This window comes from Candoia aspera, chromosome 9 (genome assembly GCF_035149785.1).
Source record: "Candoia aspera isolate rCanAsp1 chromosome 9, rCanAsp1.hap2, whole genome shotgun sequence".
In the NCBI taxonomy this organism is placed as follows: Eukaryota; Metazoa; Chordata; class Lepidosauria; order Squamata; family Boidae; genus Candoia; species Candoia aspera.
In genome coordinates, this window is record NC_086161.1 from 22,585,370 (window position 1) to 22,608,697 (window position 23,328).

The 23,328-nt window shown below is 49.0% G+C and overlaps 1 protein-coding gene across 1 annotated transcript in view; it reads right to left on the reverse strand.

Annotated features, from left to right (window-relative positions):
• Positions 1-23,328, reverse strand: part of LOC134502860 (myoferlin-like) — a 125,851-nt gene that overhangs the window by 64,149 nt on the left and 38,374 nt on the right. Inside the window, exons 22-32 of the mRNA XM_063311380.1 lie at positions 22,506-22,620; positions 21,726-21,828; positions 20,605-20,768; positions 19,656-19,829; positions 17,516-17,657; positions 16,208-16,285; positions 14,420-14,601; positions 11,747-11,908; positions 10,120-10,218; positions 1,440-1,601; positions 405-570 (exon numbers count right to left, since the gene is read on the reverse strand). Coding sequence (XP_063167450.1) covers positions 405-570; positions 1,440-1,601; positions 10,120-10,218; positions 11,747-11,908; positions 14,420-14,601; positions 16,208-16,285; positions 17,516-17,657; positions 19,656-19,829; positions 20,605-20,768; positions 21,726-21,828; positions 22,506-22,620 — 1,547 coding nt within the window. The remainder of the gene's footprint in view (positions 1-404; positions 571-1,439; positions 1,602-10,119; positions 10,219-11,746; positions 11,909-14,419; positions 14,602-16,207; positions 16,286-17,515; positions 17,658-19,655; positions 19,830-20,604; positions 20,769-21,725; positions 21,829-22,505; positions 22,621-23,328) is intronic.

Genomic DNA, 23,328 nt, shown 5'->3' on the forward strand with positions numbered 1-23,328 from the left:
TATTGGCTTAGTTCACATGCTGCACTAAGCCATAAAGTGGGTTGCTTGGTTGTGGCTTAGATGCTGTGTGAAACCATCCCATTGTGGTATACAAAACTGTAACTTCTTGCTATATGTGATCCTAACTTCTCTCTTAGTTGCCAATATGTTTCCTGGATTTCTTTGGCATCAATGACATCTAGGAGACTAAAAACAAAAGACATCCCAAAAATTTAAAAAGGGTTAGCGGGGAAAGGATCAAACACTCCCTACCCAGTCTGCGGCATACCTGTATCATTCCTACATCTATTTTGCAGTTGTTCTACAGAGTTGCAGCCCCACCCATTTCTATCCTAACTAGAAATTATTTGATGAATAACTTATTGATAACTGACTTATTGAGACATTTGTCAAGTAGCGGATACCTCGGGGAGGTAGAGTGTGGATTTCCCTTTCTTCCAGTGGATTGCAGTAATATTGACTCAGAGATCGGACAGTTGCTTGTCCCACCACTGGCTTATATCCAAAATCTCGGTGATCAATCACCTTCAGCTCAATGGGAGGGGAATAATCTTCATCAACAGGCAGGTACTGTAGGAAGTCAGGATGGAAAAGGTAAGCTTTCTAAAGGAGCCAAGAAAGAGGGCAGTCTTTCTGAGATTACTCAGTGTATAATTCCTGATTACAGGCAGTCCTCACTTAATGACGGTAATTGGGACTGGAATTTCTGTCACTAAGTGATGCAGTCATAAGGCGAGATGTCACGAGACCACGTTTGGCAATCCCAACAGTCCCCATTGCCATTGTTAAGTGAAAATTGCGGGGTGTTAAGCGAGGAACTCATGTAAGTGTGACTTGAGACTTCCTGCCAGCTTCCCACAAATTAAGTCAATGGGGAAGCCGGCTGGAAGTTGCAAGTCCCAAGTGGCCTGCAAGTAGGCCGGAGGGTGGGGGGTACTACAGAGTGAGGCAGAGGGTGCTGCGGTGCGTGTGTGCGGGCTGGGGAGGGTTTCCTGCGGCACCGTGCAAGTGCATGCAAGCTGGGGAGGGGGTGTGGCAGTGTGAGTGTGAGTGTGCTACGGAATACGAGATTCCTGGGATCTTGTACTTTGTAGGGGGCTTCCTTGGGAGAAAAAGTGGTGGGAGCAACTTGCAACCCTCCCTGCCGGCTTCCCCATTGACTTTGCTTGTGGGAAGCCAGCAGGGAAGGTTGCAAATGGTGGTCACATGACCATGGGATGCTGCAACTGTTGTAAGTGTGAGCCAGTTGCCAAGTGCCTGGATTGCGATCATGTGACCATGGGGGTGCTGCAACGGCCAGAACTTCGAGGACCGGTCATACGTACCACTCATTCAGTGCCATTGCAACTTCGAACAGCGCTGAATGAGTGGTCATTAACCAAGGACTATCTGCACTGTCCTCCTCCCTTAGTTTCTTAAACTTTGCTTGTGTAACTCACCACTTTCATGAGATAGATGTTAATTGAAAAATTGGGGTATTCTTGGAAGTTCCTGATGGTTGTTGTCTGAATGGACTCTCCTCCACACTCTACGATGAGGCTAGGATTATTGACAACCATCAGATTGTAATTCTTCATGTCTCGAAGACCCCAGGCAAGAATCTATGGGGAAGTTGGAGGAAATAGTCACCAGATTTTGTACTGAATATTCCACCAGTTGGGGTATATGACATCTCTCTCTCTCTCTTTCTAATTTGGTCTCAGCTCCTGATAACTTCACGGACACATTTATATAGCTTTCTTGGGAACAATATGGAAGTGGTTTTGCCACTGTCTCTCTTGAAATATTTTTGAAGATTCCCAGTCTGATGGTTTCTAACAGTGTATGTACACCAGACAAGGTCTGGTGCGCGCGCGCACACACACACACGCACTAGAGATTCCTGAAACACATCCTTTTATTTTGTTGATTTGCTGAATGACTGATGCTCCCCTGTCTTGTTGAATAGGTCTAACCTTCATCATTTCCCTGCTTTTACTGACTTATTATACATATTCCTTGATTCCTTGATGCAAGATTAAGGCTTAAGCTGGGTTCAAGTACTTAGTATCACCATAGCGTTACCAATGTTACTTTGCCATTATTATACATATTGATTTGTAGCTAATTTGTAGCTTCTGTAGACCTATATCATACAAGCACCCAGAGAGAGCTACAAATCAATAAATGTGAGAAACGGATGAAGTGTCATGAGTGCCGTTGAGCTAAAGTCATCAGCGCAATGGCACTCATGACAATGACAAGGAAATAAGTGAAGGGGCACAAGTTAAGTAGCCATCAACCCACAACGACTAACGGCTAACAAACAATAGCTAAACGGATCACGGAGCCACCCAAGCCATCAGCGGCAATACAACGGGGATCGCCCAGCTGAAAGCAATCAGCAGAAGAATGGAAACCTGAGGATGGGCGATCCCGGAAACCCTCAACCAATGGCAGGGCAACACATGGGACAAAGGGGGGTGACGTGTCCGAGAGCGAGGGGGCGCTGACCGGCGCGGGGTATTTAAACCCCGCACCGGCGCGCTCCTGTCACTCTCAGCTTTTTTCTACCAACGTTGTACCTACCCTGAAATAAACCAGAACCTGCTTTGCAAACCAGCGTCTGAACGTTATTCAGAGGTAGGCAGCGCATGACATAAAGCTGAGAGTCATAAACTCAGCCTCGCCGAGCCCCACCGGACGACAACGAGCCGCGGGAGGAGTAGACGGCGAGAAGACCAGCAAGATGAGGCCGGAACGGCGCGGGCAAGGAGGGCGAGCCGCGCGGCAAGAGACAGAGGAGGACCGACCGAGGCCAGAGGCACCGCGGACTCCCGGAGCCATGGACGCCCACCCCACCCGACCCGAGCCTCAGCTCCAACCCCAAGGGGAGATGGCGACGGAGGCAACCCGACCGCGGGAGGGAGCAGCACGACTTCCGAAACCAGCGGAGGACCCCGCGCCCCACATCGCACCCCAGCAACGGGCGTGGAGCGACAGCCCCACGGTGCTCAACACGGAGGAGGACGACGGAGACACCCATCAGACGGAGGAGGATGCGGACCCGCGGCGGAGGGACGATGAACCCCACCGGCAACCCACCCCCGAGGACGCGCCAATGGAACCGGCCCCAGCGGCGGCGCGGGCTGTGGACGAGGAGGCACGAGCTGAACTCGCGGCCATGCGGGCTCAGCTGACGGAACTCCGGACCATGCTCCAGGCGCTTATGCCCCCCGCGCCACCCAACGACGTCCCCGCACAAGCCCACACCCCGAGCGCAGCACCGAACCCACACGGGCCAGCGGAGAGCCAGCAGACGGCACAGGCGGCCGACACCACACCCCGGGAAGCGAGAGGCGGGGCCGCACAAAACGCCCGGGCCCCAAAGGACTTCCCCATCTTCTTCGATGGGACCCCCTCAAAACTCTCGTTTTTCGTTACCAACGCTAGGGAGTTCATGGGGAGGCACGGACACTCCTATGATTCCGAGGCCGACAAGATCGCCGCCGTGGCGATCAAACTCCAAGACAGGGCGGCGGACTGGTACGTCCAACTGTACGAGTCCAGCTCCCCCGCCCTCGCCACCTTCCCTGCTTTCATCAAAGAGATGAAAAACTATTTCGAAGACCCCCTAGCTAAAGTACGGGCGAAAAGCGCACTCCAGAGACTTAAACAGGGCACACGCACGGTCCCTGACTACGCCCTGGAGTTCAAAGCCCTCGCGGGAAAGGTCTGTGACTGGTCTGAGACCACCCTGCTGGAAATCTTCAAAAGGGGGCTCAACCGCGACGTTCTCCAATGGGCCCTCTACCGCGACGACCCAGAAACGCTACACGGGTGGATCCACCTCGCGGGGAAAGCCGAACACGCGCACCGCACCTTCCTTATGACAACCACGGAAGACACAAACTATGTCGGGAAAAAGGTACCCGCACCACACGGGGGGATGGCCGGCCCCATATACCCCAAAAAGAAGTTCAACCGGGAGCCCTGCGGGAGGTGTGGCAAAATAGGGCACAAGACGGCGGATTGCTTCGCCAACCGACCGCCGACCAGCGCGCCCAAGCCCGCCCCGAAAATTAGCCCCAAACCACCCAACCCGGGGCCGCCCCCTCACCGCCGAATGACCGTGGCCACAGCGACACCGGAAGAGGGCTGGGACGCTTACTGGGGGGAAGAGGACAATACCGACCCCGACCAGCCGGCGGGAAATGCTCCCCGCTTGCTCTGAGACGCGTGGCGAGGCAGGCGGTGGGACAGCAACGCGGACCACCTCAACGAAACGACAAAAGCTCCGTAATATTGGCAGCAATCCAACTCTCTGCCGGCAACGGAGCCACCACGGCCGCGGCACTAGTGGACTCGGGGTGCTCAAAAAACCTCATCCACCCCGACCTAGTCGCCAAACTCGACCTCCGCTGCTTCCCCCTCCCCACGCCGCTGGCATTCCACCAGCTGGACGGCTCTACAGCGGGAGGGAAACCAGCCACGCTACAAACCGAGCCGGTCACCCTGCAAATGGGCACTCACACCGAGCGCACATCGTTCGTAGTCACGCCCATCGGACGGCCCATTGCAGTCCTGGGGATGCCATGGCTCGCGAAAAACAACCCGCGGATCAACTGGGCGACCCGCACCTTCACATTCGGTGACGGCGAGTATCGAGCACCAGTACCAGCTGGCAAAAGCAACCCCACGGTAGGACGAGCGGAGGCGACCACACAAGACAACGCCGCTAACCCAGCAGACCTACCAGAACAATACGCCGACTTCTCCGAGGTCTTCGGAGAGGCAGAGGCAGACCAACTACCCCCCCACCGCAAGACGGATTGCCGGATCGACCTACTGCCCGACGTCCCCCTACCTAGACCAAAGATCTATTCGATGACCCCGAAGGAGATGGCAACCCTCCGGGAGTTCATCGATAAAAACCTAGATAGGGGATTCATAGAGCCAGCATGCTCACCGGTCGGAGCCCCCGTCTTATTCCGGGAGAAGAAAGACGGGACCCTACGGCTCTGCACCGACTACCGGGGCCTAAACGCGGCTTCCCTGTCCAACAAATACCCCTTACCCCTGGTAAAGGACATGCTCGCCCACCTGTCCACGGGCAAAGTCTTTTCCAAATTGGACCTTCGCGAGGCGTACTATCGCATCCGAATCAGGGAGGGGGACGAATGGAAGACGGCGTTTAACTGCCCCCTAGGTGCCTTCCAGTACAAGGTACTGCCCTTCGGACTCGCGGGGGCCCCTGGGGTGTTCATGCAGCTCATCAATGAGGTACTGCATGAACATCTGTTTAAAGGGGTCCTGGTCTACATCGACGACGTCCTCATTTACACAAAAACACACGAGGAACACGTAACCTTAGTCAGGCAAGTCCTCGACAAGCTCAGACGGGCGCAGCTCTATGCAAAGCCTACAAAGTGCGAGTTTCACAAAGAGCGCCTAGACTATTTGGGGTATCGAATCTCCGGGGACGGCATCGAAATGGACCCCGCAAAAGTCGAAGCGGTGCTAAACTGGGAGCGGCCCCGCAACAGACGGCAACTACAGAGCTTCCTGGGATTCGCGAATTTCTACAGGTCCTTCGCCCGGGGGTTCGCTGAGATAGCCCTCCCCTTAACGGACCTCCTCAAAACCAAAGGGGTGGGGGACACCCGACGCGCCAAGAACCCAGGCACAGTGCTGAATTGGACTCCCGCGTGCCAGACCGCATTCGACAAGCTGAAAGCGCTGTTCACGACGGAGCCAATCCTCGCACACCCGGACCCAGAACGGCCGTTCGTGGTCCAAGCCGACGCCTCAGACTTCTCCCTGGGAGCCATCCTGCTACAAAAAGACTCCACGGGGCTCCTGAAACCATGCGCCTACCTGTCAAGGAAGTTCTCCGAGACAGAGAGGCGATGGCACGTCTGGGAGAAAGAAGCCTTCGCGGTGAAATCGGCACTAGAGACATGGCGTCACCTACTCGAGGGAGCCACCCAACCATTCGAGGTCTGGACGGACCACCGGAACCTCGAGGCCCTACGAACGCCTAGACGCCTTAGCCCAAAACAGGTCCGATGGGCCCAATTCTTCAGCCGCTTTGATTTCCAGCTGAAGTTCATGCCGGGCAAGAAGAACTTCCTGGCCGACGCCCTCTCCCGGCTGCCCCAAGACGAAGAGCCCGCCCCAGACACCATTGGGACGGTCCTATCCGCCTCGCAACTGGGAATGGCCGTGACCACCCGAAGCGGCGCACGGAGGCAACTCGACGCTACGGCGCAGCCGACGGCGGGACAACCGGCGACGGAAAGAAGCCAACCGCAACTACCAGGGGGAATGCGCACGGACCTCGCCGCCGCCCTCAAAACCGACCCCTGGTTCCTGGCAAACCCCGACAAGGTAACGATGGCGCAAGACCTGGCATGGGGGGAAGGCAGAATCTACGTCCCGGACTCGCAACGCCAGGCGATCTTGCATAGGTCACACGACGCCAAGCAAGCGGGACACTTTGGGTTCCTCAAGACCCTACACCTAATACGGCGCCAATTCTGGTGGCCCGCGCTCAGGCGAGACGTAAAAACCTACGTGGCGTCCTGCCCAACGTGCGCTAGGGCCAAACGGGCACCAGGCAAACCCGCGGGGCTATTGCAACGAGTGGCAGAACCCTCCCGCCCATGGGAGGAAATCTCTATGGATTTTATAGTGGACCTCCCACCCAGCCAGAAGAAAACGGCCATTTGGGTGGTGAAGGACTACTTCTCAAAGCAGGCCCACTTCATCCCCTGCACGTCGGTCCCATCCTCACAACAACTAGCCAAACTCTTCCTCATCCACGTGTACAGGCTACACGGATGTCCCGCACGTGTGGTGACCGACAGGGGCACACAGTTCACCTCCAAATTCTGGCGGGCCTTCCTGAAGCTGACGGGGACCCAACAGGCCCTATCTACGGCTTGGCATCCGCAGACGGACGGAGCCACTGAGGTTCTTAATGCCACCTTAGAGCAATTTATATGATCATATACGAACTACCACCAAGACGACTGGGCTGAACTGCTCCCGTTCGCCGAAGTCGCATACAACAACGCCGTCCACACGAGCACGGGGAAAACCCCGTTCGAAGTGGTCTCGGGGCGCGACTTTGTCCCCATACCGGAGCTACCTCAACCCCCGGAACCCCAGGTGGACGCCAGCGACTGGGGACGGAAGATCGCGGAAGCATGGCCAGTAATCACGGCGGCGCTAAAGGAGGCACAGGCTGCTTACAAAGAGCAGGCCGACAAGCACCGGCGCCAACAACCGCCGTTCCAGGCGGGAGATATGGCCTATCTCTCCACCAAGTTCCTAAAGTCAACCCAACCCTCGAAAAAACTGGGGCCTAAGTACATCGGGCCGTTCCGAGTCACGCAAATAGTGAACCCGGTAGCAATACGCCTGGACCTGCCACACAACCTCCGGAGACTCCACCCGGTGTTCCATACCAGCCTCCTAAAACCGGCAACCACCTCCCGATGGCACCCAAGCACGCCACAGCCCGCACCGCTAATGATCGACGGGCAACACCACTTCGAGATCAGGGACATCCTCGACTCCCGCAAGCAACGAGGAACTCTACACTATCTGGTCAGGTGGAAACACTTCCCCCACCCGGAATGGGTGGCGGCGCACAACGTTAACGCGCCTGACCTGACCAGAGCATTTCACCGGGCATACCCCGACAAACCGCAACCAAGGTCAGCAAATCCAACCCCCCCCCCGCAGGCCCCCCCCGCCTCCCGTGCCCCAAGGGAAAGGGCCCCCCCCAAGCCCGCGACTTGGGTGGACCTTCCCCCCCCCGGGACTCACTCCCCCCGCCCCGGGCCCACGGGGTGGTGACAAACGATCGCCAGCACCCTCCCCCCGCCCCCCGGCCGCGGGGGAGTGGCAAGCAAGTCAACAGGGCAACCTGGGGGCAACGCCCAGGAGACACAACAAAGGCGACGCACTCTAAATAAGAAAAGAAGGGCCCTACCTGGAGCTGAGCAGCACCCGACCAGCCACGCCTCTCGCCTCGCCGAACTGAGCCAAACAAACAGGGTGTGGTTGGAGCATGCGCACGCCAGGTCAGAACCCGAGCATGTGCACCATGGACACACCCTGGGAAGGCACGTGGTAGAGGGAGGAGCAAAGGGAGGGGCGACAACTACTCCGGCGGGAACTTTGAAAAAAAAAAAAAAAAAAAAAATGTGGCGTTTTGACAGCTCCACGGGGAAAACCCAGAAACCCGAGGGAGAACACTATTCGGAAAGGGGGCAGTATGTCATGAGTGCCGTTGAGCTAAAGTCATCAGCGCAATGGCACTCATGACAATGACAAGGAAATAAGTGAAGGGGCACAAGTTAAGTAGCCATCAACCCACAACGACTAACGGCTAACAAACAATAGCTAAACTAATCACGGAGCCACCCAAGCCATCAGCGACAATACAACGGGGATCGCCCAGCTGAAAGCAATCAGCAGAAGAATGGAAACCTGAGGATGGGCGATCCTGGAAACCCTCAACCAATGGCAGGGCAACGCATGGGACAAAGGGGGGTGACGTGACCGTGAGCGAGGGGGCGCTGACCGGCGCGGGGTATTTAAACCCCGCACCGGCGCGCTCCTGTCACTCTCAGCTTTTTTCTACCAACGTTGTACCTAACCTGAAATAAACCAGAACCTGCTTTGCAAACCAGCGTCTGAATGTTATTCAGAGGTAGGCAGCGCATGACATGAAGGCTCTCACATGAACTGGTTGAGATGATGACGCTAAAGGGGAAAAGTACCAGGAAGAGTACCAGGTTGGGATTGGGCAAGCCTTGTTGAAAGTGGGTGGGAATTGCAGAGCTTCAGTGCATTGCCCAAAGCATGGCACGCACATGGCTGCCTGGCAGGCATTCTGCCTCAATTCTTGTGAAACTGAAACCCAGCTTGGCCACCAGGCTCTAAGCTGGCAAGCGTTCTTTATGCTGAGCAAATCTTTTAATTCAGAAAGTGAAGAGTTGAAGATGAAAACCTGTCTTTGTTTCTCCAGGTCCTGGAGAAATTGTGATGTGTTATGTTGAGCTTTTGGAGTTTGTTGGAGATAGTAGTGTCTAATCTTTGACTGTAGACTGCAGATTTGTTAATTGTTAATTAATTAATTAACTAATTGTTAATTGAAAAAGTACTTTCCTGTCTCACAGGTAATCTGCATAACCACCCTGTCTTTCCCCCTTCCTTCTCCCCTTCTCAATGTACAGGTAGTCCTCGCTTAACAACCATTCATTTATTGACAGTTCAGACTTATGACAGTGCTGAAAAAACCGACTTACAACAGGTCCTTACACTTATGACTGTCGCAGCGTCCCCACAGTCAAGTGATCACGGTTTGGGCACTTGGCAACCGGTCTGCATTTATGATCATCGCAGCGACCCGTGATCACATGATCACCATTTTTGACCTTCCCAGCCAGCTTCTGGCAAGCAAAATCAATGGGGAACTGCATGATTCACTAAATGACCGCATGGTTCACTTAATGCCCACGGTGATTCGTTTAATGACTGCCGCAAAAAAGACTGTAAACTTGGGTCAGATTTGCTTAATGACCGCTACACTTAGCAACTGAAATTCTGGTCCCAATTGTGGTTGTTAAGTGAGGACAACCTGTACTTAAATCCTCTGTCAGTTAAGCCATTCTATGCAGGGAGCTGCTGTTCACTAAGGTATATAGCTTTTAATCAAATCTATTAGTCAGAAAAGGGGCTACCAGAATTTTATGCTGCTATTTCAAGAATGGAGGCAGAGTACCTCAGTCCAGCAACAGGAACAGACCCTATTATAGCCTCCAAAATATCTGTGCCTGGTGAGGGGCCAGTGGGGAAAGGTCATGAGATCCCAGCTCCCAGATCATCCTAGTTGTCTGCTTTGCCCTCTTTCTCCAAAGTTTCCTTCATATGTGAGGCCTGTAACTCCCAGTGGGGTTTGACCAGTGGGAAAGATTCATTGCTTGGAGCCAGATTTGATGGGCCTGTCACTGTTCCTCCATTCCCACGATTTTTTTCTTAATTGTTCAATCGTGTCCAATTCTTAGGACAAATCTCTTGCCAACCAAGGAATCTGGAGCCATTTGATCTGGTTCTCATGCTCACCTCCACGGCCATCAGCCGCAGAATGGGCTGGATTCCTTTGGGGATTGTATAAATGCCATCTTTCCAAGCAGGAGGTGGATGTTTTCCCAAGGATCCGTCCTGGAGGAAGAAAAGAGAGACCTTTCTGGGTACAACGGCTTTCAAACGAGAGCACTAGAAACAGGAGCCATCCTCCTGAGATGTTCACACCCTGCTGATCAGTAACAGCTAGCAAAGTTGCTGATTTTCAGATGCAGAGGCATACAACCCTGGCAGAATCTTTCTTGATTTCCTCCAGTAAGTTGCAAATTATAATTTTTAAAAAATCTGTTCAATCGTGTCTGATTCTCAGATACTGCCTGGACTAGCCCCTGCAGTTTTCTTGGCAAGGTTTTTCAGAAGCGGTTTGCCATTGCCTCCTTCCTAGGGCTGAGAGAGAGCGACTGGCCCAGGGTCACCCAGCCGGCTTTCATGCCTAAGGCGGGACTAGAACTCACGATCTCCTGGTTTCTAGCCTGGTGCCTTCACCACTAGACCAAACTGGCTCTCACATAATAAACTAAACTAAAATAAAATAAAATCTGGTTTGTCTAAATCAAAAATACATTTGGACAAAACTGCATTTTTTAAACTTTATTTTATTTGCAAAGGATACTGAATGAAGAAAGGTGTCTAAAAACATTAAGGAACAAAAGAGGCTTTACTTAACCTGGAATATACATATGCATATAGACAAAGGTGTCCAGTACGTGTGTGTGTGTGTGTGTGTGTGTGTGTGTCAAAAAACGTCAAGATGATGGTTGTGACTTATCCAAGCCTTTCATGAGCATTGTGCGATGCCTGTGACGAACAGTCCTTTGGAGTTGGGGGGCATCAAAATCAATGCACAAACAAAAACAAACTAATAAAGAAGGTGAAAAGGGGGTGGAGCTGCAGCTGCACAGTCACAGCCACCGTCCTGAACTTTTTGATCCTCCTCCCCTCCGTGGACACGCCTATATGGACACATATCTTTCATCCAACCGAACCCTCTGATCAAGGAAGCAGGCGTTGCACATGCAATAAAAACCAAAGGAAAATACTGACAAAACCTTTTTGACTAAAGCAAAAATTGCACAGAACAAGGGCCTCGCCCCAGCCTTAGAAAATTCTCTCTGTGTAAGGGAGGGTTAGACAGTCCTTGTCCCCAGCACTGACTCTGAAGTTTTCAAAGCACCCTGAGATTGCACTGCTAAATGTAGCAACAAAATGCATGAATTTCAGTAAGGCAGTTTTCAAATTTTTAAAAGATTATGATATGCGGGGAAAGGAAGGGAGCACCGCTCCCTTAGATATAAGACACACCCATTCCTTTCCTACGCAATGAGGAACTGGACCGAACCTTTCAGCCCCACCACTTTTAGTGATCTCTCTGCATCACCAGAAGGCCTCTGTGGATGGTCAGAGGCTTCGCTGCAGCACCTGACCTGGAAAAGATCCCTCAGTTCCATGATCACATCCTCTTCCTCCTTTTACAGAACCCCCATGGTTTCCTGAGAAAAAGGAACAATCTATTGTTCCCTCTGACAGTGTGGTGCTGAGTTCTTGGGACAGTTCATCCAGGGTCTTCAGAAACCTGGAAGGAGGCCTCGTTTTGTTTTTGTTTTACCTTCTTGTCCAAGAGAAGCTCAAAAGCAGCCAGGAGATAACCATTCTCCTCATCCTTTTTGGTGATAGAATACCTCTGGAGACGGGGTACCCTTCGTAAATCAAGATCCAGGCACACATTTGGAGTACACGTGCATCTTCCCATAAAATCATTGAATTGGCCCTGTCAGAAAGAGGTGATGCAAAGCAGATATTGCCTAAATGTATGAACAAAGCGATCCCCAAACCATGAGCAACAAAGATGCATCTGGGTGTCTGGCAAGATAATGCAACAAACAACAACCAGATGCAGAAGACATTGAGGGCACGTTCAAGAGTTCCTGCGTAGGCTTGATGGCATCTCCAGAGGGACATCTAGAGACGACAAGAACCGGTGGGGTGTAGTGGTGAAGATTTTGGAATAAGACTGAAGAGACTCAGGTTTACGTCTTGACTCAGCCAAGGAAACTCTTGGGGTAAATTTGGACCATCTTACCTCATAGGGTTGTTCTTGTATGGATAAAATAAAGGGAGATCCCCAAGTAGCTGGCTTGGGATCCAGAGGACAGGTGGGACAGAAATCTAAGAAACTGTAAAAGAATGTGGAGCTAACCTTGATGAAGCAAGTAGTAGTTGGAGTAGTTAAGGGGAAAATGACCCTGGAAGGCATGAGAAAGAAACTCAATGCCACCTTGATTTTGTTAAGTATAAGAGGGGGCAAAGAGAAACTCTGAGCGGCTTTCAAGATTCTGTTATCATACCCTCTAAGAGTGTTTTTCAAATCTGGTAACTTTAAGATGTTTAGACTTCTACTTCCAGAATTCTGGGAGCTGAAGTCCACATATCTTAAAGTTGCCAAGTTTGAAAAACACTGCCCTATAATAATAACATAGCATTCATGGAATCTTGGCGGTGTCTCTTTCCAGACCTGGCCTTCCTCAAAAGATTGATAGGAATAAATAAGCAAAACAGCCACCTCCAGGAATTCAGTATCTAAACAATTTATATGGCTCCCATCCTATATAGTGTAACTCTGGACAGCTCACAACAATCAAAAATAACAAAAGACAAAACCTTAAAACCATTTCACACAACCAAGGCTTCATAACATTCCTATCCCAAATACATATTGTATGTGCTGGGCTCAACTCCCATCCTGGCCCAATGCCTGGGAGAAGAGCCAAGTCTTAAAGGTCTTCCAGAAAGCCAGGAGGGAAGGGGGCCTTTGGATCTCAGTGGGGAGGATGTTCCATAGGGCAGGCACTGCTATGGAGAAAGCCTGCTGTGATGGTATGTGGGAAAGACCTTGGGAGACTGGGCCAAGAGACACTGCCAAGGGTACTGTCAGGTAAGAGACAGCATAGCCTGCAGCTGGATAGTGGGCGGGGCAAGAGGCTCAGAAGGGACCCTCCCTAGTTTCTCGGGCTGTAAAGAGGATGGTGGGAGAATTGTACTTTCAGACTTGCAGGATTCTGTTAATGTGGCTTTACACTAAAGTAGAATTAGCTTATCTGGTTGTGATTCCTATCTGGTTTACCCTGTGAGGCTGACATCAATCTTGCAAGTCTCAAAGTACAATCCTCCCCCCGTCTCCTTTACAGCCCCCAAACTAGGGAGGGTCTCTTCTGAGCCTCTTGCCCCACCTGCTATCCAGTTGTGGGTTATGCTGTCTCTTATCTGACCGTTTTCTTGGCAACATTGCTATGCCCAGTCTCCCAAGGTCTTTCCCACATACCATCACACCTGCCTCCTAGGTCCCATGAGATGACATTGTTTAATAGAGGGGATCTGGAGTCCACCCACTGGTGGGACAGGCAGATATCCTCAGGGAGAAGCATCCCTCAAACATCCTGGCCGCTGTTTGGACAAAACAAAGAAGCCACTTGAATTGATTTCTTTCCCCCTGTAGTTGTTAGTTTCCCATGAAACAAAGAAATACATTTATCCAACCTAGATAACTCAACCTATGTGGATTGAAAAGGGCAGTTGTCATTATAACTACAATTTATTTCATATTCGGCCTTCTAGGATACCAGTCCCACCCACATGGTTTACAAACAACATCAACACTCATAAAAGCAGGATAATTTTAACGCAAATAAACACAGCTGGCATCTTTCTCATGGGGCAGTTCATAGTTGTGGTCTTTTTGGTGGAGAGGGGCAAAAGTAATTTGGCAGTTGGGCCCTGGCCCTGTGTGGAAACATTGGTACCTTGAAGCTTTTAAACAACAACAAAGGGGTCAGTAGAATGAGAGAGGGGAAATAAAGGAAAGCCTACAAAATCTAGGCATCGATTAGCAGTAAGTTAAAGATGTGTGGAAAGAAGTCAGCCCTTCTTCATGTAAATTACATGGATAAGATATCCCACAGATGATAGGCTTCAATGAGACCAGACATGTTCATGACGCCTCCAAGTTCAGGGACAATCAAACTCTGCATAAAATCTACTCAGACTTATTTTAAGCAGGATGGTTGGATGACGTGGTTCTCACCATCCAGGTACATGCTCTGATACTCTCCAGATAGGTGGAACAACAGGAGAAATAAGCAGATGTGATGTCTGAATTTCCTGGAGAGCCGTAATTGTAAGTTAAAATAGTAAAGAGTGAATCTCAATGGGGGCAGTTAGCTGTGACCTCTTCTGATTGCTCACTTTCTGTTCTTGTGAACTGTGAAAAGTCCCACGTACTTACACTTGAATCATTGTCAAAGATCTCCACTGCTACAATGGGGGGGTCCTGCTCAGTCCCTCGAGGATCTCCATAGATCAAAACGTCTTCAAAGAGAAGGGTCTCATTCCAGCATGGGTGCAGTGTGCCATTGATAACGTGGGTGCAGTGGCTCACATGAAGGAAAGAGACATGAGCCAAAGGGTCTGTCAGAGAAACAACACTTCACTTCACTTCACTTCACTTCACTTCACTTCACTTCACTTCACTTCACTTCACTTCACTTCTATTTTTATTTTTTGGTTTCCTGGGACTTATACATTGTTCAAAAGGCCTCTGAGCAGTTTACATTCCCCTCTCACAGTAAGAAGGGTAAAAGAATCAAAACCTGACAATGTATAACACCAATATCAATGCTCAAAACTTCAGGAATAATTAAGTATCAAACAAACAGCCAATTTCTATGCCGCTCAGGGCTATTCTGAAGAAGCGTGCCTAGAAAGAGCAATAATAAAAAAATGAATAATACAGTGGGGGCTCACTACTCCTAGCAGTTCCACTACCAAGAGACATGCAATACCAAGAGATAGACATCCGCTCCTATATTTTACAAAAAGATGCTCAACTATCTACAGTACAGAACCTGCATTTGTTCTACCAGCTGTTTCCTTGTGCCTATTTCCAGCTGTGAGAAGGTGTAGCTCCACTCTATTCAGCACTGGTCAGTCCCATCCCAAGTGCTATGCTCAGTTATGAGCACCTCACTTGAAGACAGATCTTCACCATAAGAGGACTGGAAACTAAGTCTTAGGAGAAGATACTGAGGGATCTAAGAAGCCTTGAAAAGACGGTGGGAGGAAAGCGATCGTACTCTTTAAGTCCAGGAAGCGGGGTCTGTGAAGAAGCTCAAGAGTTGGTATCTATTATTCCAGATGGCAGAACATGGAATAATAGTTTTAAGGTACAGGAAAGAAGGTTCTAGTTGTCTCTGCGAAAATTTCCAAAGGGTAAGGAGAGTTTGACAGTGGAATCAATGACTCAGAGAGGAGGTGGGTTCTCCTTCACTGGATGTGTTCCAGTGGAGACTGGACAACCATTGGTCAAGAGGCTTTAACTTGTATTCCTGCCCTGGACAAAGGGTTGGACTTCCAACTGTCCAATTTTATGATCCTAGGATCTTTAGTCTTATGTAGGGTTTAGGACTGTCCAACAAAGTTTTCTATTACACCTCCCTCCAATTTATTTATTTATTATTTATTTATTTATCCAATTTGTCCCAGCCCATCTCCTCCCGACGGGGGACTCTGGGCGGTTTACAGTAATCAAATAAAACCACAATAATACAATGAATAAAATATACAATATAAAACTACAGCAATAAATAATATAGATTTAGATTTAGATTTAGATTCAGTTTAGATTTCGATTCAGATAGCCACATTGCAGTGGATTTAATCCCTTTCTGTTCCTTCTTCTGGTCTAGATAGTTCCCCATAGAAAGAACTGTTGCCTCCATAGGGAAGCTGGAGACATGTATGGGTAGAAAGAAGCTGTGTGAAAGAAGAAGAAAGGTAGGAAGCTGTACTTTTCCACTTTTCCCCAAATTGACTTAATACCAGCATATGGGGAGGGATTTAGATCAGAGAAGCCACATGGGGGAGCCATCAACTCCTCCCAACTTCGAAGAAAGAACAATGCGTGCCTTTGTATGCATCTGAGTAAATAAATAGGAATGTTCACAATGGAAAGACATGAGGGCAAGTGTGAATTAATTATATCTAGTCTAGGAGACATTTCTTTTGTATCACACACCTGCAGTCCCTTTCACAGTGCTTCCCATGAGGTCCCTTGCTTGGTACATGTAGCAGCGCAACTGGAAATACACTGGGCCTAAAAGGAGAAGGATTTTCTATGAGTTCAATTTTTCCTTCTGGCTTGTTTAGGATAGTTTCCCAACATTGTACCCCTTTACTTATCAGTTCTCAGAGTGCCCTTTGGGATCTTAGAATATCTAGGCTCATACTACTTGCTAAATCAGCTGTCCTCCAGCCTTTTGGAGACGTTAGGAATTTGAGAACAGGTCAGTGCATTCCCCAAATGGCATGGAGATGTATGCCCATTCACAAAATGGTGTCATTGGTATCTTGGTTACAAAGTTCTAATAGAACGCTGCTTGCCTCTCTCTTAATCCAGCCCCTTTCCTGCAAGAGACTTCCTGTTGCTTCTTCCAGCACTCATCCTTTATTGGATATGTTGAAGCTAAAGAAAATACTGGGCTGTAACCACAGCATCTTTCTTTTCTAAGAAAGCTTACGGATCTCCCAGGCAATGCTGGAGGCTGATGTTTTGCTTTGTGGCATGCCAGCTTCCCATGTTTTTTTTTTTAAAAAGTGAAGTGTAAAATGGGGAAAGGAACATATTTGTTTCCCTGGGCAAAATGATCAGGCCCTAGCACTGCATTTGTTTTGACAAAGCACAACAGAATGTGCAATGTCTAAGCAAATAAACTATATTATGGGTTAGCCTAATCCATGCAACATGCTAAGACAATGGCAGTGTTCCCACAACATGCTGAATGTCAAACTATCCAATGCGGTTTAACTCTAGTCAAGGGTGCAGCTGCCTCCTTTAATAGCAAACTCAACTTTTTCGTTCCAACAGGACTGTGGTCAAAACCAGGTACTGAGCAAAAAGGTGGAGGTAAAGTGTAAAGGTTCATGCAAAGAAATCTCTGATCAGCCTGGTGGCGACCACAGCCACCTGGAAGAGGACATCAGAAGGGGTGGTAAAGATGGAGAATATGGACTTCGGGGGTAGAATCAGAAATGGCAGCATTCTTGCAGTGCATGCACTGCAACATTTTTTTTTGGCACTTCCCATCATTTCATTATTTTTCATCTCCCTTCCTCTCCCTCTCCCTCTCTCTATCACACACACACACAAGTACTACAAGAACAATCTCAAAATTCTGGGGATAGTTTTCTAAGGGATAAGTTGGACATTCATGGCTTTTGTTGCAAAAGCCAGCCTTCCCAAACACAACTGGTTGGGACTTCTGATGTGTGAAGGCCAACCATCTGAAGGACCTCAAGTGGTGAAAGACTAGTTCTGGGAACTCACTTTTGAAGACGCAGAAGAGAAGGGCAGTGTTCATCTTCAGGAGACCTTGGGAAGCAGGTGGTTCTAGTTCAACCTCCTCTGTTTCGTCTTTCTTTCCTGCTTCAGTTTTTTTCTTTTTCTGTCGGCCACCAACATCCACTCCCTGAAGAAAGGAGATATTCACAATGCTGAGCAAGTAATACTCCAGTGCTACTACTCTGAGCCTTCCAAGAGGCAGTGCCAGGGGCTAAACAGATCCTTCTGAAGGAGAAGCACCTGCTTTGTCCTGAAGCTCTGGCCAGTAAGTAGCACAGGTCAATTCACCAAGGCTTCCTGATGTGGAAACGGCACATGAGTGCTTGATGGAGACCTATGTGAGTAAGGCCCTGCATCTGTTAAGGATGACATATGAGACATTTGTTTGCCCTTGAATACTAACTTATCTAATGTATTTTGAAACCAATTCTTGCACCCAAACCCAGCTATCTTTCAAAATCCACGCTTCTTCAAATTTTGCAAAGCCATTAAAAAAGGAGCTAGAGAAGAGTTTGGACAAGCAGTGCACACAGCGGTGAAAATAAGGTACAAAAAGTCATTATTTAAGGGAAATTGTTTGCAAAAAGTATATATATTAAGCAAAATTGCAAAGAAAAACATGTATGTTGGGAGGAATAAAATCAGGAAGGGTCTGCTGCATCTTTTCCAACTAACACATTTTATTAAAAGGCATAAGCTTTTGCGAGCTGTGGATCACTTCATCAGGTGCATTAAGTGGCTAGACTGATATAGGATTTAAATTGGGGTGAAGCTAGAGGAATGGGAAGGGAAGACAATGTGGTTATACAGATGCAGGTGATATGTGAGACAGATTGCAAGAACCTTATCCAGTGTTAAAGCTCCATTGCGTTTGCTGAGATCTTTAGAGATTGCCAGTGATGCTGGTAAAATCCTGTTTTTTTCCAAAACTGTCTTTTTGAGGTCTGCAGCAGAATGTCCTATGAAGTACAAATGCTCTGATATTACCTTGTCCTTATTCTGAGTCCTGGTATAAAATTTGCTGCTTGGTGGTGGTAGGGTAATAATAAAAGTACACCAATTTTTTTAGTGTGGTTCCTTTTTTATTTTAAACCAGAATAGGCTGAAAAGAAGATAAACTGTAGGTTAAGTTGTAACTGAATCGAGAGCCAATCAGGCGTGGTAGGAGAGTTCTAGTCCCGCCTTAGGCGTGGAAGCCGGTTGGGTGACCTTGGGCCAGTCACTCTCTCAGCCCAACTCACCTCACAGGGTTGTTGTTGTGGGGAAAAGAGGAGGTGGGAGCATTATGTCTACCACAATGAGTTGTATAAAATAAAGGCAGGCATAATAATAAAGGCATAAATCTAATAAATAAATAAATAAGAAGTAGAAAAACATGAACTGAAACTGACAGATCTACTCTTTCCTAGCTCCCAGTGAGCTGTCTGACAGAAAACTTCCAGTTTGGTGCTATCTATCCGATCCGGAAGAAGCAAGGAGTCCATGGAGTGCCCCTGCTAATTAAGACAGTAAAGAACAAACAAACTGGAGACACCAGGGATGAATTTAGGACTCCACTGAGGAATTACCAATTTTACTGAAATGAACGGAACTGAAGATACTCTCCCTTGTGCTGGGTTCACAGAACACAGTTAACCTGGTCACTGAATTAATCCATTTTCTGCGCTCGCACAAGACCTGCACGCATAACCTAAACAAATAATCTGGGTTTGTACAACCCAATAACCCAGGACAAACTAACCAAGATTCAAACAGGCCAAATTTAGCATGTTGCAAGAGACATCACAGCTTATTTTCCAGATGCCAAATTTATCCACCAGCCCCCAGAAGTTAGGAGGTCAAAGGCCAGCCCCTAAACACTATGCTGACCTGGTTAAATGCATTGCGCAAACTCAGAACTGATCTGTGTAGTAAGGGGACAGGCCACAGAAAGCAAAAGGCTGAATTTGGCTTCTCCTTGGCAGGGACATCCCCAGGAGGATAAAAAAATGTCAGGATGGAGGTTGTGACCATGCAGTCGAAGCCCATCCCCTTTTAATGACCGCCAGCTTTTTTATTCCTCCCCGACAATCCTGGTTACAAAACAGCTGATGAAGATTGCTCTGTAGCAGCTGCCTTCTCTTACCAGAGAGCCCTCCAGGAAGAAAATGGGTGCCACGTGGCTGGGTGCCGCAGGAGCAAGCTTCCTGCGCCAACAGCGCCGCCGAAAGACATCATCGGGTTGCCTCTGGAGGTGGAACCTCCATTCATGGAGAGGAGCATACTCCCAGACATCTTCTTTCAGCTTAGCCTCTGAATGCTGTGGGACACACAGGAGAAAGTTACTGACTATAAAGCCTAATTTTGGCCTTGCTCAAATGGGTAGTCCAGAGAGGCATCATATGACAGGCGCCACGACCTGAACCGAAGGGACGCGGCAGCGCTGCGGGTTAAACCGCTGAGCTGCCGATCGGAAGGTCGGCGGTTCGAATCCGCGCGGCGGGGTGAGCTCCCGTTGCTCATCCCAGCTCCTGCTCACCTAGCAGTTCGAAAACATGCCAATGTGAGTAGATCAATAGGTACCGCTTCGGCGGGCAGGTAACGGCGTTCCGTGTCGTCATGCTGGCCACATGACCCGGAAGTGTCTATGACAACGCCGGCTCTAAGGCTTAGAAACGGAGATGAGCACCGCCCCCTAGAGTCGGACACGACTGGACTTTACGTCGAGGGAAACCTTTACCTTTTTTACCACCTGAACCAGCATGGCAAATTATCGGATTTGTACTCCAACACATGCAAATGCCCAGACTCACTGAGAGTTGGGCAGCATACAAATTTAATAGATGATGATGATGATGGTGATGATGTAAGGGAGCATCTCACTGATATATGAGCTTGAGGCGAAGACTAGCATCCCCCTCACTGTTTCTGCTGCAGTCTCCAAAGACACATTCTTGGTCAGCCTGCCCTCAGCTCAATTGTGGTCTAACCACCCTCCATGGACCGGATCCCCGAGTTCCCCCGCCATTCATCCCTGAGCTCCTCCCTGACACGGTTTGCCCATGTGAACCACTCCCTGGGGTAAGAGTCTGTACCAGCCGAAGAAAGGAGGCCATCCGATCTTCTCGGGTCTCCCTGCCGAGGTTCCGAAAGCGTTTCCTGAGCCAGCGCCGACGCCGGTGTGTGTGGTAGGTCTTCTCAGCCGCGTTCCAGAAGCAGGGAAACTCGGCAGGTGGGATGGCAATGCCATACTCCCACCCTAAGGAGGAAAGATGTGCCATAAGATCCATATGCAGATGACGAAGCACACGTTGCAATGTTTCAGTTCCAACTCTGCCCCGTATGGACTCATTGCAAGGCAAGTCGAGAAGGTTTAGCTTGCATTCCAATGTCACCGTGCATAGTTATTTATTTAATTTAATTTAATTTAATTTATGTCACTGCCCATCTCCCCCACTGGGGGCCTCTGGGCGGTTTACAATAAAATGATACTAAAAACATATCCAACTAATTTACCATTAGAAATATTAATAGAAAATAAATATAAAATCCAAGTGGAGATGGAACACAATTACTAAGGGGTGCTATGGCGCCAGCCACCCCCAGGTGGGGCTGTCAGTCTCCCTCTCCCAAGCAAGGCGGCAGAACCAGGTCTTCAGTTTTTTTTCGGAAGTCCGACAGCAAGGAGACCCATCTCAACTCTGGGGGCAAGATATTCCAAAGGGCGGGCACCACTGCAGAGAAGGCTCACTTCTGGATCCCGCTAGATGAAATTCCTTTGCCGATGGGGTCCGTAGCATGCCCTCCCTGTCTGACCAGGTACTCAGGTACCCTGGTCCCATGCCATGTAGGGCTTTATTGTTGTCTCCATCGTGGCTAGCAACAGATGCCTGTGTTCATGCAATGTTCTGCCATTTCTCTTTCAGAACAGATATGATGGGCCTTTCAAGAATTATTATTCTTATTTATTCAATTATCATCCTGTCTTCCTACCCAGTGGAAACTATAAGGCAATACTCATGCCTTGGGTGAGGTTTCTGTATATTATGAGATTAAAAATCTGCTAAATCTCCATCCAGAAATTTGATGGAGGATGACCAGTCCTTTATCCACCTAATTTTTGCCCTTCCCCTCAGTACATTTCTCTCAGCTTAAAATTGCTTCAGTCAAGTATCTCTGTTGCTCTTTCAGAAGGAATATCTGTCTGGACACTTGCCGGCATCATCCACGGCCCGGTTCACCTCCACTTTCCATTCTTCTATGAAGACCCAGCCAGGAGGACACAAAATTTCTTCCTTCCGTGGGGTAGGAGCACCACTCTAAGAATGGCAAGGGACAACACTGAATAGAAATGGGAGGAAGGAAGATCTAAACATGGGATTTAAATGCAGTCTCCTGGAAGTCTGTACAAGCCAGGCCAAGGTGTACAACTGGCCACTAGCATTTGGGAAAACTTCTGAAGAATGAGGAACTCCTTCAAAGCTGAGTTTCCAAGTTTCTGTGATGGAACTCCAGGCTCCTGGGGAAATGAAGCTGAGTAGCCTGGAGAAGCCAAGATAACAGACACTTGATGCACTACAGTAGTTGGAGTCAGAGGGAATCTCAGTGCATGTCCTACATTTGCTGCAAGGTAGGAGCTGTGTCCTCCAGTGTTTCTCAACCTTGGCCACTTTCAGATGGATGGACTTCAACTCCCAGAATTCCCCAGACAGCCATGCTGGCTGGGGAATTCTGGGAGATGAATCTGAAAGTGGCCAAGGTTGAGAAACACTGCTCTAAAGCTTTTTGCTTTGAAGACTTGGTATACTGGTTCACCTAGAAAAAGAGACACCTTTGAAACACATGTAGGGAGTTTTTGCAGGCTCCATTTTTGGTGTTCCATTTCCCCCCTAATTGTAAGTCACTGTCAGCCACCAAGAAGAAGGGGTGTCCCCACCAAGAGTCCTGGGTCACCCTCTTTGTTTCTATTTTATGAGTTCCAGGCCAAGGCACTCACCACATTGCTGTAAGGGATCGTAGCTGGTTTCCATCGACGGCCAGGTTCCCGACTCTGGTTCTCGTAAACTTCTTCCAGCACTTCGGAATAGTTGGTCTCTTTGTCCAACAACAGCCTAGTCAGAAGGATAATGCAACAGAAACTCTGGGCTGCTATCTATAGAAGGTGGGACATCCCCAGAAGAGGTCGAAAACATCAAGATGGCAATCAGGACACGCAATTGAAGCCCACCCATTTTTAAGCGTGCGCCATGCACCATGCACACTAATGGAGTGGGGCTTCATTTACATGGTCCCTGCTGTCATCTTGAATTTTTTGACCGCCTCCTCCAGACCGCCCTGACAGCAGGGATGGACAAATCCTTGTTTCTCTCACTTTCATCCCTTTGAAAATACATCAAGCTTATATTTTTTTAGCACTTTCTCAGGGTTATGGATAGGTGGAGTTTGGTCTGCTAAGATTAAGAACTTTTTTTCTGAAGTCTGCATTAACATTTTACGCCTTTTGATCACATGTGTGTGCATTTTTGTTGGTCATTTAGCCTAATGTACATGGTTTGGGCAAACATTTTTCCCTAACAATTTTTGAGAGGGATTTTTGATTGTTCTCAGGTACGTTTCAGCTTCAGATAAAGCAGTCTGTCCCAACCTGGGCAAATTCCAGCTGGGCGGACCTCAGCTTCCAGAATTCCTCAACCAGTACATCCATTGGGTTGGAAAGAATAAAAATGGACAGGGCTAACTTTTTGAAGGACAGCTTAGCTTGTCTGTGCCTTTCCTTGTCTGGATGTTTCCTCACAGATGCTCCCCGCACTTAGTAAAGA